The 24,721-nt window shown below is 43.9% G+C and overlaps 1 protein-coding gene across 6 annotated transcripts in view; it reads left to right on the top strand.

The window, feature by feature from the left end:
* The window catches only part of LOC106568841 (partitioning defective 3 homolog), a 239,994-nt gene that overhangs the window by 28,173 nt on the left and 187,100 nt on the right, over positions 1-24,721 (top strand). For all 6 annotated transcript variants that reach the window (XM_014139556.2, XM_014139557.2, XM_014139559.2 and 3 more), the window contains exon 2: positions 23,144-23,245. In XM_014139556.2, coding sequence (XP_013995031.2) covers positions 23,144-23,245 — 102 coding nt within the window. The remainder of the gene's footprint in view (positions 1-23,143; positions 23,246-24,721) is intronic.

Raw genomic sequence — 24,721 nt, 5'->3', positions numbered from 1 at the left:
CCCTATATACTGCACAACCTTGCACCAGAGCCCTATGGACCCTGGTCCACTGTATCGGGAATAGGGTGCCAATTGGGACATACACATTGATTCTGACCTGAATCGACTTACAGTATAAAAGGCCGTCAGCAGTGTGAAGGAGGAGGAAGCGCTACGTTGTTGGTAAAAGGCAAGGTTCCCCAACTCGTGGCCCGTGGGCTGAATCTGGCCTGCGGGTGGTTTTTATTTGCTCCCCCCAAGTGTTCTGAGCAACAACAACTAAATATAATATTTTCTTTCATTTTCGTTGTTGGTCATACGACTGTAAAAACACCAGGAAATCGTCTCCAAGTGATTTTTAATTGAAGAAATCTGTTCCCATGTATTCCCACACATAGTAGAGAGACGTGATCGTATTCAAATTCAAGCAAGGTTTGAAATGATTGTTTTAGTCATGTCTGTTTGGGCCCCTGACCATCCTCACAAGAGAACTTGTTGATGATCCCTGTCAGCAGCATCAAATGACACAATATGCCCTATATAGTGCACTACTTTTAACCAGAGCCCTATGTAGGGGATACGATGCCATTTGGGATGCAGGCTCTTTCTCAGTGCTAGGATCTTTTTTCTCTCTGTGTTTATCACAGCAAAATATCTCAAGCGTACTCATACAATGAAACAAATGATCTTAGATTTATTTTTTGTGCCACTTTCATTTTAAGTTAGATGTTGATCATTTGCGTTTGCATACATGGAAATGAAAAGCCTATGGACATAGCTGTGTATGCAGCCTCAGCTGCAATCCAAGAACTGGTTTGAGGAACTTTTGTGTTTTTTGTCTCTTATTTTGGGGAGTGGCACCATGTATTCCCCTGTTCCAGTCCTGTTGTGTTGACTCTGTTTTGTTTGAGGGGAATAGATTAAACAGTGAGTTCATCAGATACACGCCCGGAGTGCTTTTGGCTCATCTCTCTTAACTGGAGGGAGGAGAGGAGGAACCAACGGTTGTGTCCCAAATGGCACCGATTCCCTATATAGTGGACTACTTTTGACTAGCCCTATATAGGCCCTGGTCAAAAGTAGTGCACTATAAAGGGAATACGGTGCCCTTTGGGACTAAGCCCAAGCCTCTTCATAATCAGCTCAACACAAGTTAAATGACACCAGCTGTGCTCCGGGGCGGGACGCCTCTGTTCTGTTCTCTAGTCTGTGTGTCCCAAATCACACCCTATTCCCTGTTCAGTGCACTGCTTTTGAACAGAAAAGTAGTGCACTATATAGGGAATAGGGTTTTATTTTACTGACACAATCCTGTTGTCCCCGCATCCACCTCCCTGAGGAGCAGAGAGAAGGAAGCAACATTTCTTCATTAAGCTCTGGCTCACCCTCAGATTGGCCAGTCTGGAGACTCCCAGAGGCCTTCATGAACCGGAGGCCCATAGTGATGGTGATGTCACCAATGGGTCCCCAGCTTGGCCACTACACTGGGGGCCATGTCAAGGCAAGGACATAGGATTTGTCCCAAATGGCACCCAATACCTTATAAAGTGCTCAATGGGCCCTGGTAAAAAAAGTAGTGCATCAAAAAGGGTATAGGTTACTATTTGGGATGTGAACAAGGACACAGTATGGGATATGTCACTAGTTGGACAACAAAGGCCAGAAGGTATTCATCGTCTTCACTCACTGTGTCCATTGCAAATTGGCTGTACTTGTCTCGAAGGAAAAGATGGCCAAGTTCAACGTTGAGTCCAGTGGTTTGAGTGTCTATTTAAGATATTTTATTGTGAGGGGGTGTTGCAGTACACATGACTGCAGCTGTACTTTAATCTAGTTTCTAGATCCTATCGAGAGAGGGTATTTGAAATTGTACTGCACTCACACTGTAATTATTTCTAAAGGTCTCTTTTACAGGACTATTCTGATCTCTAGCACTGTATTAGGTTCCTGTAATGATGATTAACTAAAGCTGTCACCCTATAGATTTAAACACTTCTAAGGCGTTTCTGATGCTTGCACATATGACGAGATTATCTTGGTGCGGTATCTCTGACCACTAAACACGCGGGGTCAGGGGATTTGCTGGCCTTCGCGCAAACACCAGCGAGTGACTGATGGATATTCTCTTCAGATACCTCTGGGACACTGAGGTTGCTCCCCAAATGGCACCCTACTCCCTAAATAGTGCACAACGTTTGACCAGCACCTGTAAAGATGTATAGGGAATAGGGTGCCATGTGGGACAGACTCTAACCACCTGAAGATTGTCAGCCAAGATCAGACCAGTCATTGGGAAGTGACAGTCTTATAAAATACGACAGGAACTCATCTTCTTCTTCTACTTGATTACTGAGGTGAAAGAATCCAGGATGAAACCTGAAGAGGTTCGGAGTGAATAATGGGTCGGAACAAAACCCCTCCAACTCAGATCTTAGGTCTTTCAAGGCTTTGAGCTGCTGCCTCTTGATCTTCACTTTGTTGAAGGCCCTATAAATTGAATCCAGTTCATTTGATCTCCCAGGCAGCTGTTCACATTCAGATATTCTGTGTGTTCGTTTGTGCGTGCGTGTGTTCACTTTTCTCCGCACCTGCTCTGTCTCTACTCAGCTCTGCTCTAACTTCCTGACATTCTTCCCCATCACTCATTTCTTTGTAGATGTGTACCTTCAGTCAGTCTTTCAGGTAATGTGTTTTTCTTCTTTGGTTCATCTACTGAAAGAAATCTAAATGCAACATGCTAAAATTAATATTTTACCGAGTTACAGTTCATATAAGCAAATCAGTCAATTGAAATACATTAGTAGGCCCTAATCTATGGGTTTCACATGACTGGGCATGGGCATAGCCATGGGTGGGCCTGGGAGGGCGTAGGCCCACACACCAGCCAATCTGAATGTGTTTTTCCCCACAAAAGGGCAAAAAGAAATACTCCTCCATTTCATCAGCTGTCCGGGTGGCTGGTCTCAGATGATCCCGCAGGTGATGAAGCAGGATGTGGAGGTCCTGGGCTGGTGTGGTTACACGTGGTCTGCGGTTTTGAGGTCGGTTGGACGTATTGACAAATTCTTTAAAACAATGTTGGTGGTGGCTTATGGTAAAGAAATGAACATTCAATTCTCTGGCAACAGCTCTGATGGACGTTCCCGCAGTCAGCATGCCAATCGCACGCTCCCTTTAACTTGAGACATCTGTGGCATTGTGTTGCCAAAATTGCACATTCTAGAGTGTCATTTTATTGTCCCCAGCACAAGGTGCACCTGTGTAATGATCATGCTGTTTAATCAGCTTCTTGATATGCCACACGTGTCAGGTGGATGGATTCCTTGGCAAAGGAGAAATGCTCACTAACATGATGTAAAATTTGTTTGTGCGCAACATTTGAGAGAAAGTTTTTTTTTGTATGGAACATTTCTGTGATCTTTTATTTCAGCACATGAAACATGGGACCAACACTTTACATGTTGCGTTTTATATTTTTGTTAAGTATAGTTAGTTTGATGTGCTGCAATGTTGGCACTAACCTAAAAGTAGGTTTCGTTTGTTTCCTTGAAGAACTCTAGGAAACAATCTGACATGTTGAATAATTAATAATAGTTTGTTATAGTGTGATGAAACGCTATAATCTGCAACAACTCAGTCCTGGGGTAAAGATAAGGGTGTGCATCTTAAGATCTCTCTTGGCTTTTCTAAGCTGTTAGCTGTGAGCTCTGTAAATGGCCTACAGAATAGATTGGGGTCAATACCACGGTAACAGAATTACGAGCTAACAGAATTACACGTTGACCAAAAGCATAAGGGAAAAAGGTTTACCAGTACCGAGTCAATGTGCAGGGGTACGAGGTAATTGAAGTAGACATGTACATAAAGGTAGGAAATAAGTGACTGGTGGTAAACAGTAGCAGCAGCGTATGTGATGAGTCAAAAAAGTTAGTGCGAAAAGGGTTGATGCAGATAGTCCGGGTAGCTATTTGGTTAACTATTTAGCAGACTATATAGTTAACCAAACAGAAAACGTGGGTGTAGAAAACTGTTCAGGGTCCTGTTGGTTCCAGAATCAGTGCATCGGTACAGCTTGCCGTGTTGTAGTAGTATATGACTTGGGTGCCTGGAGTCTGACCATTTTTAGGGTCTTCCTCTGACACCGCCTGGTATAGAGGTCCTGGATGGCAGGGAACTCGGCCACAGTGACGTGCTGGGCTATGCGCACTACTCTCTGTAGTAGAGGTCGACTAATTATGATTTTTCAACGCCGATACCGATTATTGGAAGACCAAAAACCGCCGATACTGAATAATCGGCTGGTTTTTATATATATATATTTGTAATAATGACAATTACCACAATACTGAATTAACAATTAACCCTTTTATTTTAACTTAATATAATGCATAAATAAAATCTATTCAGTCTCAAATAAATAATGAAACATGCTCAATTTGGTTTAAATAATGCAAAAACAGTGTTGGAGAAGAAAGTAAAGTGCAATATGTGCCATGTTGGATGTTCTAATAGGCACTTTAGTATTGCCAGCCTAATCTCAGGAGTTGATAGGCTTGAAGTCATAAACAGCGCTGTTTTCAAGCATTGTTAAGATCTACTGGCAAGCTCAGTAAAGTTTGAATGAATGCTTACGAGCCTGCTGCTGCCTACCACCACTCAGTCAGACTGCTCTATCAAATATCGAATCATAGACTTAATTATAATATAAGAAACACAAAAATACGAGTCTTTGGTCATTAATATGGTCAAATCCGGGAACTATCATTTTGAAAACAAAACGTTTATTCTTTCAGTGAAATATGGAACCGTTCTGTATTTTATCGAATGGGTGGCATCCCTAAGTCTAAAAATGCAGGTAAAAAAAAAAATGTACTTCTGTGTATTGATTTTAAGAAAGGCATTGATTTTTATGGTTAGGTACATTCGTGCAACGATAGTGCATTTTGAAAAATCATCCCCGTTTGGCGAAGTAGGCTGTGATTCGATGATAAATTAACAGGCACCGCATTGATTATATGCAACGCAGGACAAGCTAGTTAACTGAGTAATATCATCAACCATGTGTAGTTAACTAGTGAAGATTGATTGTTTTTTATAAGATAAGTTTAATGCTAGCTAGCATAGTGCCTTGCAGTCGGACGCTAAGCAGTTATCATATCAAATGGTGATGCAGCCAGTCGAGATGCTCTCAGTGGTGCAGCTGTATAACTATTTGAGGATCTGAGGACCCATGCCAAATCTTTTCAGCCTCCTGAGGGGGAAGAGGCGTTGTTGTGCCCTCTTCACGACTGTGTTGGTGTGTGTGTGTGTGGACCGTAATAGATCTTTAGTGATGTGGACACCGAGGAACTTGAAGCTCTCGACCCACTCCACTACAGCCCCGTCAATGTCAACATGAGCGTGTTTGACCTTCCATTTTCGGTTGTCCACGATCAGGTCACTGTACAGCACAGTATACTTGACTACAGCAGAGCACAGTAATGTATGTAAAGTACATTACATCACAGCACAGTAGAGTACATGAATGTAGATATGTACAATATACTGTACTCTACTGTAGTGTGCTGTACTGAAATCTGCTCTACTCTATTATACTTTACTGAACTCATCTTTCTTTTGACACCTAATTCGACATGCTCCTCAACTCCACATGTTCGTGTTCATGGGTCCTTTCAGATGCCCTTGGCCTAAATTACACATTCTTATTTTCTTTTCTTTTCTGTGTTCTTCGCACTCTAGTCTAGACCCAACACACTGAAGCACGCCGTTCTGGAAGAGCCATCTTCATTTCCAGTTGATCAGATCTTTGACCGTTCTTCTCTCTCTGCTTTTTACGCTGGGCAGACTGTGAGCTCTGCTCCCCTGTTGCTAGTCACGAGGTCAGTCCAGTCATCGACGACAACACCCACCGAGGATCGTGTTCCCAGTTGAACTCCACATGACTGAATTCATGAAGTGTGTGAGGACAGAGGAGTGCCACAGCAAATAGCCTCCCTGGGTGCATCCCAAATGGCACCCTATTCCCGAAATGAATCCCCGTTGAAATAAAGGTTAAATAAATATAGTGCACTAGGGCCCATAAGGCTCTAGTCAAAAGTAATACACTATATATAGGGAATAGGGTGCCATTTGGGACGTAGCCTAGTTCTGCCGCTTGTCTCCACCATCTCATGCTAGGACATGTCCCCTAGCCAAACAGGCCTCCAGACAGACAAATGGACCCATATAGAAGTGATATGGTCTCAAATTGTAATGATATTATTCATTCAGAATAGCCTAATCCCCTCGACGAAAGAGTGACTTTAAAGAAATAAGGATTTGTTTAAGGTAATACTAGAGCACTCCCAAGTCTCCTCTTGTTTTGACTTCCTCTCCATTCTGTTAGGTTAATTAACAGGGATGCACAATATATTGGTGAACATATCGGAATTGGACGATATTAGCTAAAAATGCCAACATCGTTATTGGCCCGATGTCTAGTTTAACGCCCTGATGTCAAAGCTGACGTGCATACCTATATAATGTCAGTTAAGAACATGTTCTTATTTTCAATGATGGCCTAGTGGGTTAACTGCCTTGTTCAGGGGCAGAATGACAGATTTTTACCTTGTCAGCTCGGGGATTCGATCTTCTAACCTTTCGGTTACTAGTCCAACGCTCTAACCACTAGGCTACCTGCCGCCCCAAATCCATAGGTAAGGCTGTACAGTGAAATAAGTATGCCCCCAATGCAATTCTAAAGTATAATGCAGCCAGTGTGATTTCAACAGATTTTTGTCAAATTGACAAATCAAATTGTTGATTTTATATAACATTCCAACCTTGTTTAGCACGATCTATTCAATTATGGCATAAATATACTATTTGTATCACTGTCAATGACATACTTTTATTTTGAATGCTAACTGCAAAGTCCACTACTGTGGCTAGTTCTTATAGTGGCTAGCTTTTAATTTTATTTATTTTATATATATATATATATATATATATATATATACTCTCAATGCTCTAACCACTAGGCTACCTGCCACCCATGCTTCACATAGATGGGTCTGACCACCGTTAATAAAATAAGAACTGTCTTATAAATTAGGGTTATTTTAGATGATGCAACCTAGCTAAATAGTTAGCTAGCTAACTATAGCTACTGCTATGTTTTTGGGGAAGAACATTGTATCCATGAGCTAGCTAGCTTTTCTTTAATGGTGCGCGAGACACCTTTACCAGCATCATAGCATACGTATCGATGAATCGTTGTGACATGAAATATGAGTGATAGTTATTATACATTGATTACACTATGTAAAAAAATGTATGAATGTGTTAAGTTATGTTGTGCCGTGCAGTCATATTCAGGTCCTGATTGGTCAACAAGCTTATTTCACAAGTCAAATAGTGTTATTTGACACGCAAAAACCCAAACGGCGTTCCATAGAATGACACGACTGAACAAATGAACAATGAAACAGCACAGCAAGTAAGTGAAAGAAATAGGTTTTGGTTATGTTTTACTGGTAACGGGGACGTATGTAAATGCAAACAAAATAACTTTTTGGCGTGTGTGTGTGTGTGTGCGTGTATGTGTGTGTGTATAACCTTTTTATTTAACTAGGCAAGTCAGTTAAGAACAAATTCTTATTTACAATGCCAGTCTACCCTGGCCAAACCCGGACTACAGCTGGCCAATTGTGCGCCGCCCTATGGGACTCCCAATCACGGCCGGATGTGATACAGCCTGGATTCAAAACAGGGACTGTGGTGATGCCTCTTGCACTGAGATGCAGTGCTTTAGACCGCTGTGTGTGTGTGTGTAACTGTACGAGAATGCTTAAAAGTCCACAAAAATTTTAAATATCGTTATCAGTACCTTTTTATTTTTTTTATTTTTTATTTTTATAAAAAAATCATTGGAAGGAAAATATTGGATTTCGGTATCGGCCAAAAATGTCATATCGGTGCATCACTATTAATTAACACTCTACCTTATCCCCAATTCGTGAAGTTCTGCTGGATTCATTTCAGTGTGTGGGAGGGGGGCATTTTTCCTATTTTTATTGAACTGTCATTCAGGTTTGTAGATGTTTGCCAAGTTTAGGCTTTGTTCTGGGCTCAGGCAAGCCCCTTTCTCAGTTCTGGGATAGTTTTTCTTCCACTTCAAGCTTTTATTCACAAACATCAGGCGTTCTAAGTAAGGGGTAATGTTGGCAGTGTGACAGCCAGTGAAACTAAAGTCCTCTGACTGACGCATGTCTCCATTCCCCTCTAAAGGGTTGAGCTCTGCTTGGCCCCTAAAACCCTCATGAACTTCTACAGAAGGTGCATCAAAGCTGGGACCGAGAGACTGAAAAACAGCTTCTATCTCCAGGCCATCAGACTGTTAAATAATCCCCACTAGCCGACCACCGCCCAGTACCCTGCCCTGAACTGTTACTACCCGGCTACCACCAGGTACTCTACCCTGAACTGTTACTACCCGGCTACCACCCGGTACTCTACCCTGAACTGTTACTACCCGGCTACCACCCGGTACTCTACCCTGAACTGTTACTACCCGGCTACCACCCGGTACTCTGCCCTGAACTGTTACTACCCGGCTACCACCCGGTACTCTACCCTGCACCTTAGAGACTGCTGCCCTGTACATAGTCATTAAACACTGGTCACTTTAATAGTGTTTAGATACTGTTTTACCCACTTTATATGTGTGTACTGTATTCTAGTCATGGCTCATCCTATATAACTACTGCTGTACACAACTTTTCTATTCAAATACTGTCTATACACACCATCATATACATATAGTGAGCTCAAAGTATTGGGATGGTGACTATTGTTTTGGCTCTGTACTCCAGCACTTTGGAATGATACAGCTTTAATTTGATAATATTCTCATCCATATCTATTGAACCGTTTCCAAATTACAGCACTTTTTGTACATAGTCCCCCCATTTTAGGGTGCCGAAAGTATTGGGACAAATTCACTTGTGTATTAAAGAAGTAAAAAGTTCAATATCTGGTCCCATACTTATAGCACACAGTGACTACATCAAGCTTGTGGCTCTACAAATTTGTTGGATGCATTTGCTGTTTGTTTTGGTTGTGTTTCAGATTATGTTGTGCTCAATATAAATGAATGGTAAATTATGTGTTGTGTCATTTTGGAGTCACTTTTATTGTAAATAAGAATAGAATATGTTTCTAAACACTTCTATATGAATGTGGATGCTACCATGATTACGGATAATCCCGACTGAATCGGGAATAAAGGTGAGTGAGAGTTAGATGCACAAATATCATACCCCCACAAAAATGCTAACATCCCCTGCTATTGTAATGGTGAGAGGTTAGCATGTTTTGGGAGTAGGATATTTGTGTGTCAGACATCATTATACACTTTAACCGCATAGTCCTTAGTATCATTTTAAATCCAAAGTGCTGGAGTAAAGAGCCAAAACAACCAAAAAATGTGTCACTGAGCTCACTGTATATATTTATGCTCTGGACTCTATTTTCTTTTTTAGATTTTTTGTGTATTGCTGCACTGTTGGAGCGATGAACGTAAGCATTTCGCAAAATATGTGAACGCTACCAATACAGTTCTATTTGATTTAATCTTAAACAGAAATTCATCTCAAGACTACTGCTCTGTTCCCTTTTCCTTCGCTGTCAGCAAAACTCTTTCAATTTTGAACTTTCATTGTTCTGTACTTGAAAGCCGATTGCAGACTTGTCTTTGTTTTGAAATGTACTCTGGCCTCGTCAGTCATATTTCATAACATCAATGCGTTTTTATGTTTACATGGTTGAATGGATTTCTTAGAAATGTCGCTGCGTCTATACAAGTCTAGGAATACCATACTGTGCATTTCTTGGAAATGTTTCATGACTGGGTTTCCTGAAAAGCAGAAATACATGTATTTGACCGCAGGGCATTTGCTGTCTCCATACAGTTTCCACAATATGCTTTTGAATTGGCTGCTTCATTTACGGCATCCAGAGGCCATTTACCTGTATGCGTCCCAAATGGCACCCTATTCCCTATATGGTGCACTACTTTTGACATGGGCCCATATGGCGCCGATCAAAAGTAGTGCAGTTTATAGGGAATAGGATGCCATTAGGGACATAGTCGGTTTTAAAATGAGTTTGGTTGACCCTGGTTAGCATTAAATGTTGGCTGCATCATCTTTCAGAGTAGGCTTAATGGAATGAAAATGAACAATTTGGTCTGATAATAACGTGGACTTAATTTGCGAACATTATTGTGATTAGATTTGTCCTTGTTCGCTCATTTGCTGTAATTGCTGTTCTTGCTAGCGGAAATGCCATAGACTTATATAATTGTGAAATACCAAACGCCAACATGAATTTAATACTAGAATCCCAGTTGGTGCACATGGCTTACTAAAGTGTCTGTCGGCCAAAACTCTGTCGGCCTGCTTGAATTGACAACTGTAGCTGCAGAGGGAAGCGAAATGGCCAGTTTGTGAATGGCGTTTGGGTTAGGGAGGGTTGTGGTCAAACGAAGTATGTGCATGCCTCTATGTGCTTACGCTGACCTGCACAGATGAGGGTCTGTGGATGAATGGGGTATTGTGGGATTGTGGGGTGGTGTAGCTCAGCAGTCTGAGCTGAATGGGGCATTCTGGGATTATGGGGTGGTGTAGCTCAGCAGTCTGAGCTGAATGGGGTATTGTGGGATTGTGGGATGGTGTAGCTCAGCAGTCTGAGCTGAATGGGGTATTCTGGGATTGTGGGGTGGTGTAGCTCAGCAGTCTGAGCTGAATGGGGTATTCTGGGATTGTGGGGTGGTGTAGCTCAGCAGTCTGAGCTGAATGGGGTATTCTGGGATTGTGGGGTGGTGTAGCTCAGCAGTCTGAGCTGAATGGGGCATTCTGGGATTGTGGGGTGGTGTAGCTCAGCAGTCTGAGCTGAATGGGGCATTCTGGGATTGTGGGGTGGTGTAGCTCAGCAGTCTGAGCTGAATGGGTATTCTGGGATTGTGTAGCTCAGCAGTCTGAGCTGAATGGGGTATTCTGGGATTTCACACACACCAGACTGGGTACAAGTACTATTTTCAAATGTTTCGTTGGATGAGTGTTTGCTCTAACCTGCCTGGAGTGCCCCGATAAGCGGCGCTTGTCATTTTAGGGACTATTCTATTGGTCCCTTCAGCCAGGCAAGCTCAAAACGAGCACAGAAAGTATTTGAAATGATTTCAAAAGAAGCCGTCTGTCCCTCCTCCCTGCTTTCCAACACTGGGTTCACTGTGTCCTGTAGTACTCTAGCGAACACTCCTAAAGCTGCTCAACACCCACACATCCTGCCGGGAGAGAGGATACTCCACTGTTCACACCGCCACCACCACCTGCGTTGTCACATCGTGGTGCTGTGAAAGGTGAGAAAAGGCCTCCGCTGTTCTCTACATGGTAAGTGGTGGGTCTTCTCCACTGAAGTTAGGGCTTGGCGATATGGCCTTAAGATCATATCTTTTTAACAATTCTAAATTATATCTACATTTAAATAAATAAATAAATAATAATTTAAAAAAATATATATATACTTTAATCTTTCTTGTAAAATTAAATTTCTTGTAAAATTAAAGGTCAAATACAGGGCATGTTCAAAAGTCAGCAATAACCTAATGATTACAGGGCTTGTAAAATTCTACCTAGGCTAAATATTAAGCCGTCCACAACCATAAGACCCACTAATAATGTAATTATATTTATCAAACTAGGGTAACCTGCTTTTTGTTGTTGCAATAATCACTGATCGGGCTTTCAAATCAGTCTATGAAAATGCCCTTTTTGTTACAAATATTACCAGAACCGTGCATAATGCACATTCACTAATAATGACTACTTCTTCTAGCAGACAATATAGAAAATGAACGCAGGTCTCAATCTCTCAAGCACAAGCTCACCTGCTAGGACGTAGCCAGCTAATCTTTACATTTCAAGTTTAGCCAACTTGGATCTATTTTCTAGTTAACAAGGCAGAACAGTTGAATTGTTATGAACACACCCTTCTGTCCTTCTCCAACTGTTTGAACAGCAGGCTAGCCTGTCCACTTTGTTCACATGTTGAAATACAGTGGCCGACCTTATTTATCAGAATGAGAACGAGGTACCAATTCCTTTATAATTGAGGTTTATGCTCATTGTAAAATGATGCTAGCGGTAACGCAATGCCGCACGCGTCAAACTGAGCTTTCATTTTCCAGAATCATTGTTGATTGATACTCCTGTTTTAGTAGTGTCTACTCTGTGTGAACTTTGAGACCGACAACAGTTATCATTAGAAAAGTGAACTTCTCTATTACAGTAAAATAATGTCTCAATGTGTTTGTGTCCATACGACCGATTCTGCTTGACCAAACCTCAAAATGCAAATAGCGAGTTGAAACCGCTTGTCAGAGAGGAAGAAGTGATCTCTCATCTTTGTTATGCGAGTGGCAGGGGCTTGGTGTGTGTAAACAGAGGAAGAAGTGAAGCAAGAAGTTTCACTCTCACCAAAATAATTCCCAATGCGTTTCTATGGGCTTATTTTGGATCTAACCTTGTCGCCTGCCTTCCTGCCTCTGGGACAACAACTCCCATTGTTAAGTGCGGGGACATGGGCATCTCATTATATACAGATCTCTGGTGTAAATGGGAAGGTGCACACAGTACAGGAGGAGCAAAAGAGACGAGACCAAAAAGACATGAGAACAAGCGGACATGAACGGTCAAAAAACCTTGTTTCTTGCCATATAGACATTTGGAATAATTTGCAGAAACTTGGATCAAATGAATTTGAATGTTTCGCCCAGCCCTAACTGAAGTAACGATTCACAATGAATTGATTTAGTAGAGCCAGGTTAGTACGTCTGTGACGGTTGAGGTGGCAGAGTGAAGGATGTTGCTACTCTCCTGTCCATCTAAAAAGCCTTGCATGGGAATCAGTTAATCAGATCTTTTTATATAGGTGGATTGAGATCAAATGGGGCAGTAGAGGTAGGGGCAGTAGAATGGGGCAGTAGAGGTAGGGGCAGTAGACCTACTGTAGCTACTCCTCATTGCAAAGTCTCTTCCTCCAGGTTCAAGTTCAGCGACACCTCACCAGCAATACAGACCTAACCATTCCAACCTGATGTGAAACGGGATCTTTCTAAGTGCTCACTAAGTGCTCTGCTTGGCCCTAAAGATGAAGACTGGATGTTTGCTGCTGATTAGGTTTATGCTCATTGTTAAATCTACAACGACAGGTCGTTTTTTTTCTTTTTAATCTCGATTGGATCAGATATTCACAATTCCATTTAATCGGTCTCTTACGTTGTTGTGTGTCGAGTGTGGGACCCCTTTCCGAAACGGTGTCCTTGGCCCTGTGTGTGTCCTGCCTGCCCCTCCCCTAACGAGGGGCCATGTGGCCAGGGGCCAGGCTGATTGCAGGGTTTAAGTGAGAGGGAGTAGAGTTGGGGTGGAGGGGAATAGAGGGGCTGGCTCCTGGCTGCCCCTCCCCTAACGAGGGGCCATGTGGCCAGGGGCCAGGCTGATTGCAGGGTTTAAGTGAGAGGGAGTAGAGTTGGGGTGGAGGGGAATAGAGGGGCCGGCTCCTGCCTGTACATCTTGTGAGATAATGAATCCTGTCGGAGGCTGCATCCCAAATGGCACCCTATTCCCTACATAGTAGTGCAAAATATAAGGAATAGGGTGCCATTTGGGATGCTGACCGTGTCTGAGGGCTGACTGGCCTCATTGACGGAGGAGAGGGAGAGAGAGATGGGTTGGGAAGACAGTCCTACAGCTGAGAACTAGAACTGTCTCCACTGGCCCATTTTGGCGGTGTTTTTGTGCCGTGTCATTGTGATTTAAGACGAGCCACATTACTGTTCCTTTTTACTCCCTTTCTCTGTTTCCTCAGCTCAGTGTAACGTGAGTTATTTCGGACCACGGTCTCTCTAACACGGCGTAACACGGGAGGAAAGAGGTCTGGCTTGTACATTTTTGAAGGATAAATAGTAACTAGTAAGCCCCACTGAGAAGAGCCGTACTTAAGATTCCAGTTGGGGCTTATACATTTGGAGAAATGTTAGGGACTTTAGGATTGAGGACAAAGCCAGGCCTCCAGTGAGCAATGGACATATGCTTAGGCAATAGGCATATCTTATTACTGACACACACACCTTCCGCAATACTGTTGGATATGCTTATTACATTAACACGGGTTGCGTCCAAAATGGCGCCCTATTCCCCGTATAGTGCACTACTTTTGACCAGGGCCCATTGGGATGCGACCAGGCACACTCCACAGGACTGTTGTTGTATTCGCCCCTCTCTGCGTGTTGTAATGACACGTCTATCTGTCAGTGGCTGTCTGTTTCTCCTGCCAGATAGGCATCACGCTGCTCTAGTGCCATTTTCCATTTTCCCTCTTGAGGAGTCATTGAGCTGGAATCAAAGGAGCTTTTGTTTCTCAAACTCACCTCACTTTGACCCTTCGAGTCAGGCATGTGCTCCGTTCATGACCTTTGTGTGGTCGCCGACTCGCATACAAACTTGACCTTCTTAGTTTGCAACCTTCTAAGGGCCGGGACGATATTTTTTTTCCGTGGCAAAAATGAAAACGCCGAAGCAGACTAAACTCTTTGGTCCTTTAAAAATCTGCTGAATGAAATATTGTGCTGTAGTTTGGAAAACAAATACATGTGACTCTGGATGACAACGTAATGATGTTTGTTTCTAACATTAGGGCTGTTTTCCTAAAGAAGTCAAATATGCTTGTTTTGTTTCCTTTCCACGATACTAACGAGTATCCAGATACTGGTATCGTCCCGACCCTACTTCTCAGCCTGGTCCCAGATCTGTTTGTGCCTCTTGCCATCTTCATTGCACATTTGTCAAGCCAAACCCTAGGAGTTGGCATGATGGCACAAACAGACCGGCACTTATTTGTGAAGGTTGATTTGTGGGTGATTTTGAGCCATGCCACATTACATTGTTCTGATGTTGTTGGTTTTGGTTTTGTGCAGCTCCTTCACATCATTTCTGTGTCTGAAGGGCTCTGTTACCTTCACTCCCATGTCCTTATGGTGTTTCTCATCCCCATCTCACACCCCGTCGGCTTTTACGCTAACGAAATGTATGCAGTAAGATCTGCTTTTTCTACTGCATCAGATGTGCAACTTTTCTGTTTACGCCATCCTCACGTTAACCTTGGATGTGTTGTGGCCAAATCCACATTCACACTTCATGTGTGTCTGCAACTAATAGTCCCAGGGGAACCTCAGTCTACCTCACTGGCTGAGTTGGCAGCATTCTGATCAGTTAAACAGTCAAATCGAGCGCTCAAGCAGTGAGCACAGACTGTGGTCGTAAGGGAACAGCGTGCCATTTTGGAACGCAGTTTGTTGGAAGTGTCAGTTCGGAAGTGGTGTGAACGTTTCAGCCAGAGTCAACTCAACCACAGTTGTTCTCTCTCTGAACAAAAAAATAAATACCTCGACGAGAATTATATTCTCATTTACGGTCTTTCTGCTGCTCGCCTGCCAGGCTGTTCATCTTGGCTTAGTTCAGACAGGCTATGCGGTAATTTAGCTATTTCTAGACCATAATCAGTTATGCTCTCTCGCTGTTGGGGTCTGGAGCCTGTCTGCATCCCCACTGGTCTAATCCCAAACTATTCCACCCCCTATATCAGACTCCTCGACTCTGTCCTAAATGGCAGCCTATTCCCTTTCTAATGCGCTACTGGTCGAGCAGGCTCCAAAGGGCTCCGGTCAAAAGTGGTGCACTATATATGGAAAAGGGGGGCCATTGGGGACACGCATGAAGCCCTTTCTGTTCTGCGAATGCTTTGTACGTTACAGTAGCGTTAGCTGCAGCGAGGAGAGCGGAAAGAAGCATGCAAGGGGTTGTCTCTGAAATGTATTATGTTGTAACGTTGCTTGTCATATCACTCCCCAGATAGTTGTAGTAGCATTGTCTTCAGTTTATCAGCTCCCACCACATTGCCTAAGTAACTTACTCTGTCCTCTCCGTCTGTCAACACAGAGAGACTCTCCCACATTGCTAAATCCTAAATCTACGGTCACTGAACTATGCTCTCTGTTCCCTGCGCGTGTGTTTCCTCCTCCCAGAAAGAGAGTGCTGCAGCGAAAGTTCTCAGGGATATCCGGAAACGTCTTGAGAGTGCTAGTCGGAGTCAGTCGTACAGTAAATGGCATGCAGATGTAGGGGGGGGGGGGGGCTTAGCTTCACATGGTCCATCTGGGCTGGGCAATATGGCCAAAAAATCATATCACAATATTTTTCTCATTTTCTACGATATGGTGGTATTTGACTGTATTTTATATTTCTGCATGACCCTAGAATGGCTACAAATGAATTCTGATTTGAATGGGTTTTCTCCATTCTGATGGTTTGGTACTCAACCAAAACTGACAGTGAAGTATCGTTATAGACGGTATTGTAAATATCGATACAGGTTTTCAGCCAGCCAGCCAGCCTGCTCCTTCAGGACAACACTGGTCTTTGTGCGTAATGCTCAGTGCTCAGCAGTGCATGGCGAGCGATACAGCAGCCGTCAGACTGTGTGGCCTGTCTGTGCAGTGAGGCTGAACCTCTACTGCCTGTTTGGATGGAACCCAGAGCCCATGGTGCGCTGCGTTATCCCAGGACGCATCCTCACGGAGAAGGGCTTTGAAACTAGGTCTCTGATGCAGGCTTGGAGTCAAAACAAAGACTAATCTCCTGCACCGCTCATCAGCGCTGTGCAAGTTTGGAGTCAGGCCAAAGGCAACATGCAGCCAAGGAAAACTAGGGATACCAGGGGGAACCCCAGAATCAGATCCGCAGGCTTATCTATAGCGTACGGAGTTATTGACCTCTCAGTGAACCCAACACACATTCTTAGAACTGTAATACATCTTTCTCTCTTCTGAATCTGAACCCACCTTTCTGTAAGCATAATACTTCTTTCTGTACATTTTCAAGAGCAGGAGAGGGAGGGTGTTCCTGCGAGGCTGACTCCAGGCCTGTTGCTTCATAGGGTATTGATGAGGCCTGCCCGAGTTGGTTCATGGGAACAGAGCTGGAGCCTGTCAGGGATATTCCCACCTTGTTTGTGTGGAAATAAGAGCCATTTTGATTCAAGAGACAGCGGTTTTGTTTTTGTTGTTTGTGAGGGTTGTTGTAACCTCTATGGCTATGCAAGGCTAGGAGTTGGTTACTGACGTAGCCGTTAGTGTCTGTGAAGGTGGAAGTTGAGTAAGGCCATTAGCTGGGCCGTATTCACCAGGAACCAAAAGATACTAAACGAGACGGGGGGAAAAAACAACGCGGACTGAAAGTTAACCTGAACTTGCCCAGTAAGAAAGGCTTGTTTCAGTTGCAAAACATTTTGATACGTGTGCTCTAATGAATATGACCCTGGATTCCAGCCCTGCTCCATCACCAGTCCGCTACTGTCCTTGTTTACTCCAGAAGTCCACTGTGAAGTGTGGTGGTGTGATATTTACAGTAGGTTATTTTTACTCACTTGGGCCTCTAGGAATGTCTTTACGCATGGCTCTCTGCTCTCCGACGTGGCTGCCACTGTTTAATTTAACCAAAGCAGATCGTATCTCCTCAGCAGACTACTACACAAAACACTCGCTAAAAGGCCAGATGTAAGCTTGCCCCCTCCCCCCCATAGACATGGGCCGATATTGACGGAAAATCACTGATTGATTGCCCTGGCCACAGTAGACTGTGTGTTTACTGTGGATTGTAGATTTACCTCTCTCTCACTCTCTCAATCCAGTTTGTCCACTCAGTGTTTTAGGAAACAGATGGGCCACTCTGTCCCATTCCCCATTTGTGATTTGTTTGTGTACACTCAGTGTTTGCACTTAATGCATTTCCTGCCCTGAGCCATGTGACCACTAAGGGAATTACTCTTTATGGCTGCACAGAGTAGGGATTTACATTGACATGGTCCAGTCTGTCAAACTAACTGGTCATTAAATTACATCTGGATTCCCTAGTTGTGACATCCATTTTTGGACTTATACATTAATGATATGTAGTCATTGATTGCTGAGGAACATAACTTATAAATGCCTCATGAGCTTAGTTCAACTGTCGTACCCCATCAGAACCCAGAATATAAGCTTGTTGTATTCTGTTTGTAAACTGCATAGCCTCTTAACATTAAAACTATCATTTTATATCATGGGTGGTCAGTCCTTGCATCTATAGTTCTGTCTATGAATCTGAGAGTTGTTACATTTCTCCAGGCCCATCCCTTTTTACGGGGTGTCTTGTTATTGTTTAAATTAAGGATTCTAGCTTTAAGGGATCCATTTGCAGAGCAGCACTGGTGTTAATGTGCTCTCTGCTCTCCCCTCTATCCTGTAGTCCCTCCTTCTCTCCCTCTGACAGACTGTCATTCTCAGTGGAGAGATGGCTCCCCCCCTCCCCTCCACACTATCCCCAGGTCGGATGTGTGAAGGGGGTGGGGTGGGGGAGGAGGGCATCAAGGCCCGTAGATCAGAATGCAGATCCAGTATCAATTTAGCCTTTTAAATCAGAATGAATAATCAATCAATCAATCAAATGTATTTATAAAGCCCTTCTTACATCAGCTGATGTCACAAAGTGCTGTACAGAAACCCAGCCTAAAACCCCAAACAGCAAGCAATGCAGGTGTAGAAGCACGGTGGCTAGGAAAAACTCCCTAGAAAGGCCAGAACCTAGGAAGAAACCAAGAGAGGAACCAGGCTATGAGGGGTGGCCAGTCCTCTTCTGGCTGTGCCGGGTGGAGATTATAACAGAACATGGCCAAGATGTTCAAATGTTCATAAATGACCAGCATGGTCAAATAATAATAATCACAGTGGTTGTCGTGGGTGCAACAGGTCAGCACCTCAGGAGTAAATGTCAGTTGGCTTTTCATAGCCAATCATTCAGAGTATCTCTACCGCTCCTGCTGTCTCTAGAGAGTTGAAAACATCAGGTCTGGGACAGGTAGCACGTCTGGTGAAAGGTCAGGGTTCCATAGCTGCAGGCAGAACAGTTGAAACTGGAGCAGCAGCACGGCCAGGTGGAGTGGGGACAGCAGGGAGTCATCAGGCCAGGTAGACCTGAGGCATGGTCCTAGGGCTCAGATCCTCCCAGAGAGAGAGAAAGAGAGAGAGAATTAGAGGGAGCATACTTAAATTCACACAGGACACCGGATAAGACAGGAGAAATACTCCAGATATAACAGACTGACCCTAGCCCCCCGACAAACTACTGCTGCATAAATACTAGAGACTGAGACAGGAGGGGTCGGGAGACACTGTGGCCCCGTCCGACGATACCCCCAGACAGGGCCAAACAGGCAGGATATAACCCCACCCACTTTGCCAAAGCACAGCCCCCACACCACCAGAGGGATATCTTCAACCACCAACTTACCATCCTGAGACAAGACGGAGTATAACCCACAAAGATCTCCGCCATGGCACAACCCAAGGGGGGGCGCCAACCTGGACAGGAAGATCACGTCAGTGACTCAACCCACTCAAGTGACACACCCCTCTTAGGGACGGCATGGAAGAGCACCAGTAAGTTAGAGGCAGAAAATCCCAGTGGAGAGAGGGGAACCGGCCAGGCAGAGACAGCAAGGGCGGTTCGTTGCTCCAGTGCCTTTCCTTTCACCTTCACACTCCTGGGCCAGACTACACTCAATCATAGGACCTACTGAAGAGATGAGTCTTCAATAAAGACTTAAAGGTCGAGACCGAGTCTGCGTCTCTCACATGGCTAGGCAGACGATTCCATAAAAATTGAGCTCTATAGGAGAATTTGCTTAGAAATTCTAGGGACAGTAAGAGGCCTGCGTCTTTTGACACATGATACATGTAGGTATTTACGGCAGGACCAAATCGGAAAGATCTGTAGGAGCAAGCCCATGTAATGCTTTGTAGGTTAGCAGTAAAACCTTGAAATCAGCCCTTGCCTTAACAGGAAGCCAGTGTAGAGAGGCTAGCACTGGAGTAATATGATACATTTTTTTGGTTCTAATCAACATTCTAGCAGCCATGTTTAGCACTAACTGAAGTTTATTTAGTGCTTTATCCGGGTAGCCGGAAAGTAGAGCATTGCAGTAGTCTAGCCTAGAAGTGACAAAAGCATGGATACATTTTCCTGATATATTTTTGGACAGAAGTTTTCTGATTTTTACAATGTTACGTAGATGGAAAAAAGCTGTCCTTGAAACAGCCTTGATATGTTCGTCAAAAGAGAAAGATCAGGGTCCAGAGTAACGCCGAGGTTCACAGTTTTATTTGAGACGACTGTACAACCATCAAGATTAATTGTCAGATTCAACAGAAGATCTCTTTGTTTCTTGGGACCTAGAACAAGCATCTCTGTTTTGTCCGAGTTGAAAAGTAGAACATTTGCCGCCATCCACTTCCTTATGTCTGAAACACAGGCTTCACCATGTTTCATCGAAATATACAGCTGTGTGTCGTCCGCATAGCAGTGAAAGTTTCCGAATGACATCACCAAGAGTTAAAATATATAGTGAAAACAATAGTGGTCCTAAAACAGAGCCTTGAGGAACACCGAAATGTACAGTTGATTGGTCAGAGGACAAACCATCCACAGAGACAAACTGATATCTTTCCGACAGATGAGATCTAAACCAGGCCAGAACTTGTCCGTGTAGAACAATTTGGGTTTCCAATCTCCTCAAAAGAATGTGGTTATCGATGGTATCAAAAGCAGCACTAAGATCTAGGAGCACGAGGACAGATGCAGAGCCTCGGTCTGACGACATAAAAAGGTCATTAACCACCTTCACAAGTGCAGTCTCAGTGCTATGATGGGGTCTAAAACCAGACTGAAGCATTTCGTATACATTGTTTGTCTTCAGGAAGGCAGTGAGTTGCTGCCCAACAGCTTTTTCCCCAAAAATTGAGAGGCCGATAGTTTTTTCAAATATTTTCTGGGTCAAGGTTTGGCTTTTTCAAGAGAGGCTTTATGACTTCTGTTTTTTTTTGTGAATTTGGTACACATCCGGTGGATAGAGAGCCATTTATTATGTTCAACATAGGAGGGCCAAGCACAGCAGCTCTTTCAGTAGTTTAGTTGGAATAGGGTCCAGTATGCAGCTTGAAGGTTTAGAGGCCATGATTATTTTCATCATTGTGTCAAGAGATATAGTACTAAACCACTTTAGTGTCTCCCTTGATCCTAGGTCCTGACAGAGTTGTGCAGACTCAGGACAACTGAGCTTTGGAGGAATACGCAGATTTAAAGAGGAGTCCGTGATTTGCTTTCTAATGATCCTGATCTATTCCTCAAAGCAGTCTATGAATTTATCACTTCTGAAGTGAAAGCCATCCTCTCTTGGGGAATGCTACTTTTTAGCTAGCTTTGCGACAGTATCAAAAATAAATTTTGGATTGTTCTTATTTTCCTCAATTAAGTTGGAAAAATAGGATGATCGAGCAGCAGTGAGGGCTCTTCGATACTGCACGGTACTGTCTTTCCAAGCTTGTCGGAAGACTTCCAGTTTGGTGTGGCGCCATTTCCGTTCCAATTTTCTGGAAGCTTGCTTCAGAGCTTGGGTATTTTTCTGTGTACCAGGGAGCTAGTTTCTTATGACAAATGTTTTTTGTTTTTAGGGGTGCGACTGCTTCTAGGGTATTGTGCAAGGTTAAATTGAGTTCCTCAGTTAGGTGGTTAACTGATTTTTGTACTCTGATGTCCTTGGGTAGGTGGAGGGAGTCTGGAAGGGCATCTAGGAATCTTTGGGTTGTCCGAGAATTTATAGCATGACTTTTAATGAACCTGTTTGGGTTTGAGCAGATTATTATTTGCGATTGCAAACGTAATAAAATGGTGGTCTGATAGTCCAGGATTATGAGGAAAAACATTAAGATCCACAACATTTATTCCACGGGACAAAACTAGGTCGAGTATGACTGGCAGTGAATAGGTCCAGAGACATGTTGGACAAAACCCACTGAGTCAATGATGGCTCCGAAAGCCTTTTGGAGTAGGTCTTTGGACTTTCCCATGTGAATATTAAAGTCACCAAAAATTTTAATATAATCTGCCATGACTACAAGGTCCGATAGGAATTCAGGGAACTCAGTGAGGAACGCTATATATGGCCCAGGAGGCCTGTAAACAGTAGCTATAAAAAGTGACTGAGTAGGCTGCATAGATTTCCTGACTAGAAGCTCAAAAGATGAAGCGTCTTTTTTTGTGTAAATTGAGATTTGCTATCGTAAATGTTAGCAACACCTCCGCCCTTGCGGGATGCACGGGCAATATGGTCAGTAGTGTAACCAGGAGTTGAGGCCTCATTTAACACAGTAAGTTCATCATGCTTAAGCCATGTTTCGGTCAGGCCAATCACATCAAGATTATGATCAGTGATTAGTTCATTGACTAATAAAAGGCAGGACCTGGTCCTACAGTAGACACCAGATGGGAACTCCTCTTCTGAGGCGCTTTATGAGTACAAGCCCAGGTGGCTTCTCCAGGATTCTGTCTAAACGGGATGAGGGACGTGTTTGTCAGAGTCGTTGTGATCTAAATGCCGCTCTGCACCTTGTCCTCCGTTGTCCCTCACTGTCTGGGTTGAACACCATGGGGACACATCAGTTACACTTCCACCATGCAGAATATATTAACCTGCCCCTGGCAGACACCTACACTCATCAGTTTCTCTCTCTCTCTTCTGAGCTCTCTCTCCTGAGCTCTGTCTCTCTGTCTCTCTCTCTCTCCTCTTTTTGATGTTCCCCGTCACTGTTGTTGTTGATTCTGCTGGTATGTTGATGGTTTGAGAAGATCAGTGCCTGTTATCTACTGTGTGGTTTGTTATGGCCGTGCTGTTGACTGTAACGCTGCTCTCAGTATTGTAAAGGATTGTGAGTCTGTACATTGTGTAATGAGGCTGCCCTCGGGGCTGTGGGGCGATTTTAAATCAAACCTTCACGTCTCTGTGGTCTTAAAGCCTCTCCTCAGCCCTGTCAAGACATCTCCCTCTCCTCTCTCTCCCTTCTCCCTCTCTATCTCTCCTCCTCCTCCTCTCTATTTATGTGCATGTCTACCGGGGACAATGGGATATGCAAAAGCACACATCTCCCTTGCTCACGTAGTAAATAGACAACACATTAATCTTCTTCTTCCTCCTCTAGGATGCCAGCTACTGGTTACAGGTGCACCGGTTGGAGCATGGAGACGGAGGCATTCTAGACCTCGATGACTTGCTGTCTGATGTGGCTGATGACAAAGACCGGGTGAGTGAACTGAAGCGTTGGCTGAGCTAGCGGTCTAAGCCGCTGGCCCAGAATACATGTACCAGTGTGTGCGTGGGTTGGAGTCTGACCCACTGCTATTCCAGCGTCCCCCGCTCTCCTATCCTCCTACCATCCCTGTCAGTCACTGTCCTATCTAATAAACAAGTGGGGGGGAAATTCTCCTTTAAAAAAAGACAGGGTAAGGGAAGTCAAGCAAGGCCAGGTGCCATCGTGCAGAAAGGATGACGTGAGATGGGAGGGGTGTGAACCAGAGGGCCTCAACTTGACATTTACTAGCTTGTACGTGAACTTCTACCCGTTTGGAAACGACACCATTGGAGATCTGCTTAGTGCTTTTCCCGGCATTTCTTATTAGATAATATCATGAGAATATTTGAACAACATAAGGAAACCATGGATGTCTTTCCTGTCCGCTTCTTGACCTGTCTAGATTTGTAAAACCACTTGGTCTGGGGCCAAACTGGGTTAATATGTTTGTTTTTCATCAATACCATACTTTACTGTTTGGATGATCTATTTATGCATCTGTTTTATTTATTTACCGAAGGCTTGGGCTACTTCACTCACCCCTCTGCACAGAATAAACACGGTGGCAGGGTTCTAAATGACAACCTATTCCCTATAGTGCACTATTTTTGACCAGGTCCCGTAGGGTACTATTTGGGACATACCTGTAGCTAGCGAGAGTGACCCACAGAGTCCCGAGCTGCTATAGTTGCCCTCTGACCCCTCATTTCCTCTCCTCTCAGTATCAGTGTTGTTTCCCACCATTTTTAAACGAGGCTGACTGGAGGAGGAGAGCTAATCCTCTGACTGAGTGACAGCAGGGTCACGGAGGTGGACAGGGGTCACATTCTCCTCTGGGTCAGCTCTGCTGTGCCCCGAGGCCACTGGGCTGTATCATAATCACAGTGTCACCGCAACACAGGAACATGAGGATGTAGTATTGAACTGGAGCGGGGATATGGGAATACATGCACGTTGAAACCTCCACCGGATGGATGGATGCTTGGCTTGTTACAGTAACACTGATTCAATTAAAGGCGGATGTTCTTCTTACACCGTGGATGTTGCAATCCTACTAGTAGTGTGATGAGTTGTGTCCTGTTGCTGGTATGAGTGTGTTAGTGTACAGTGTAATGTTTTTATTGTGTTGAAATTGTAGCCCGACATTCTTCTTTCAACGTCTTTCAACTTGCAACACAGCTGAAAGTGTGGTGGTATGTTGATGCTCCCTGTATTTCCCAATGCTGCATGACCGTGTAGTGTCCTGTATGACCGTGTGTAGTGTCCTGTATGACTGTGTGTAGTGTGTCCTGTGTGTAGTGTCCTGTATGACCGTGTGTAGTGTCCTGTATGACCGTGTGTAGTGTGTCCTGTATGACCGTGTGTAGTGTCCTGTATGACTGTGTGTAGTGTGTCCTGTGTGTAGTGTCCTGTATGACCGTGTGTAGT

The sequence above is a fragment of the Salmo salar genome, chromosome ssa14 (genome assembly GCF_905237065.1).
Source record: "Salmo salar chromosome ssa14, Ssal_v3.1, whole genome shotgun sequence".
NCBI lineage: Eukaryota > Metazoa > Chordata > Actinopteri > Salmoniformes > Salmonidae > Salmo > Salmo salar.
Note: the sequence above shows the minus strand (reverse complement) of the source record. Positions and strands in the feature narration are given on the sequence as shown.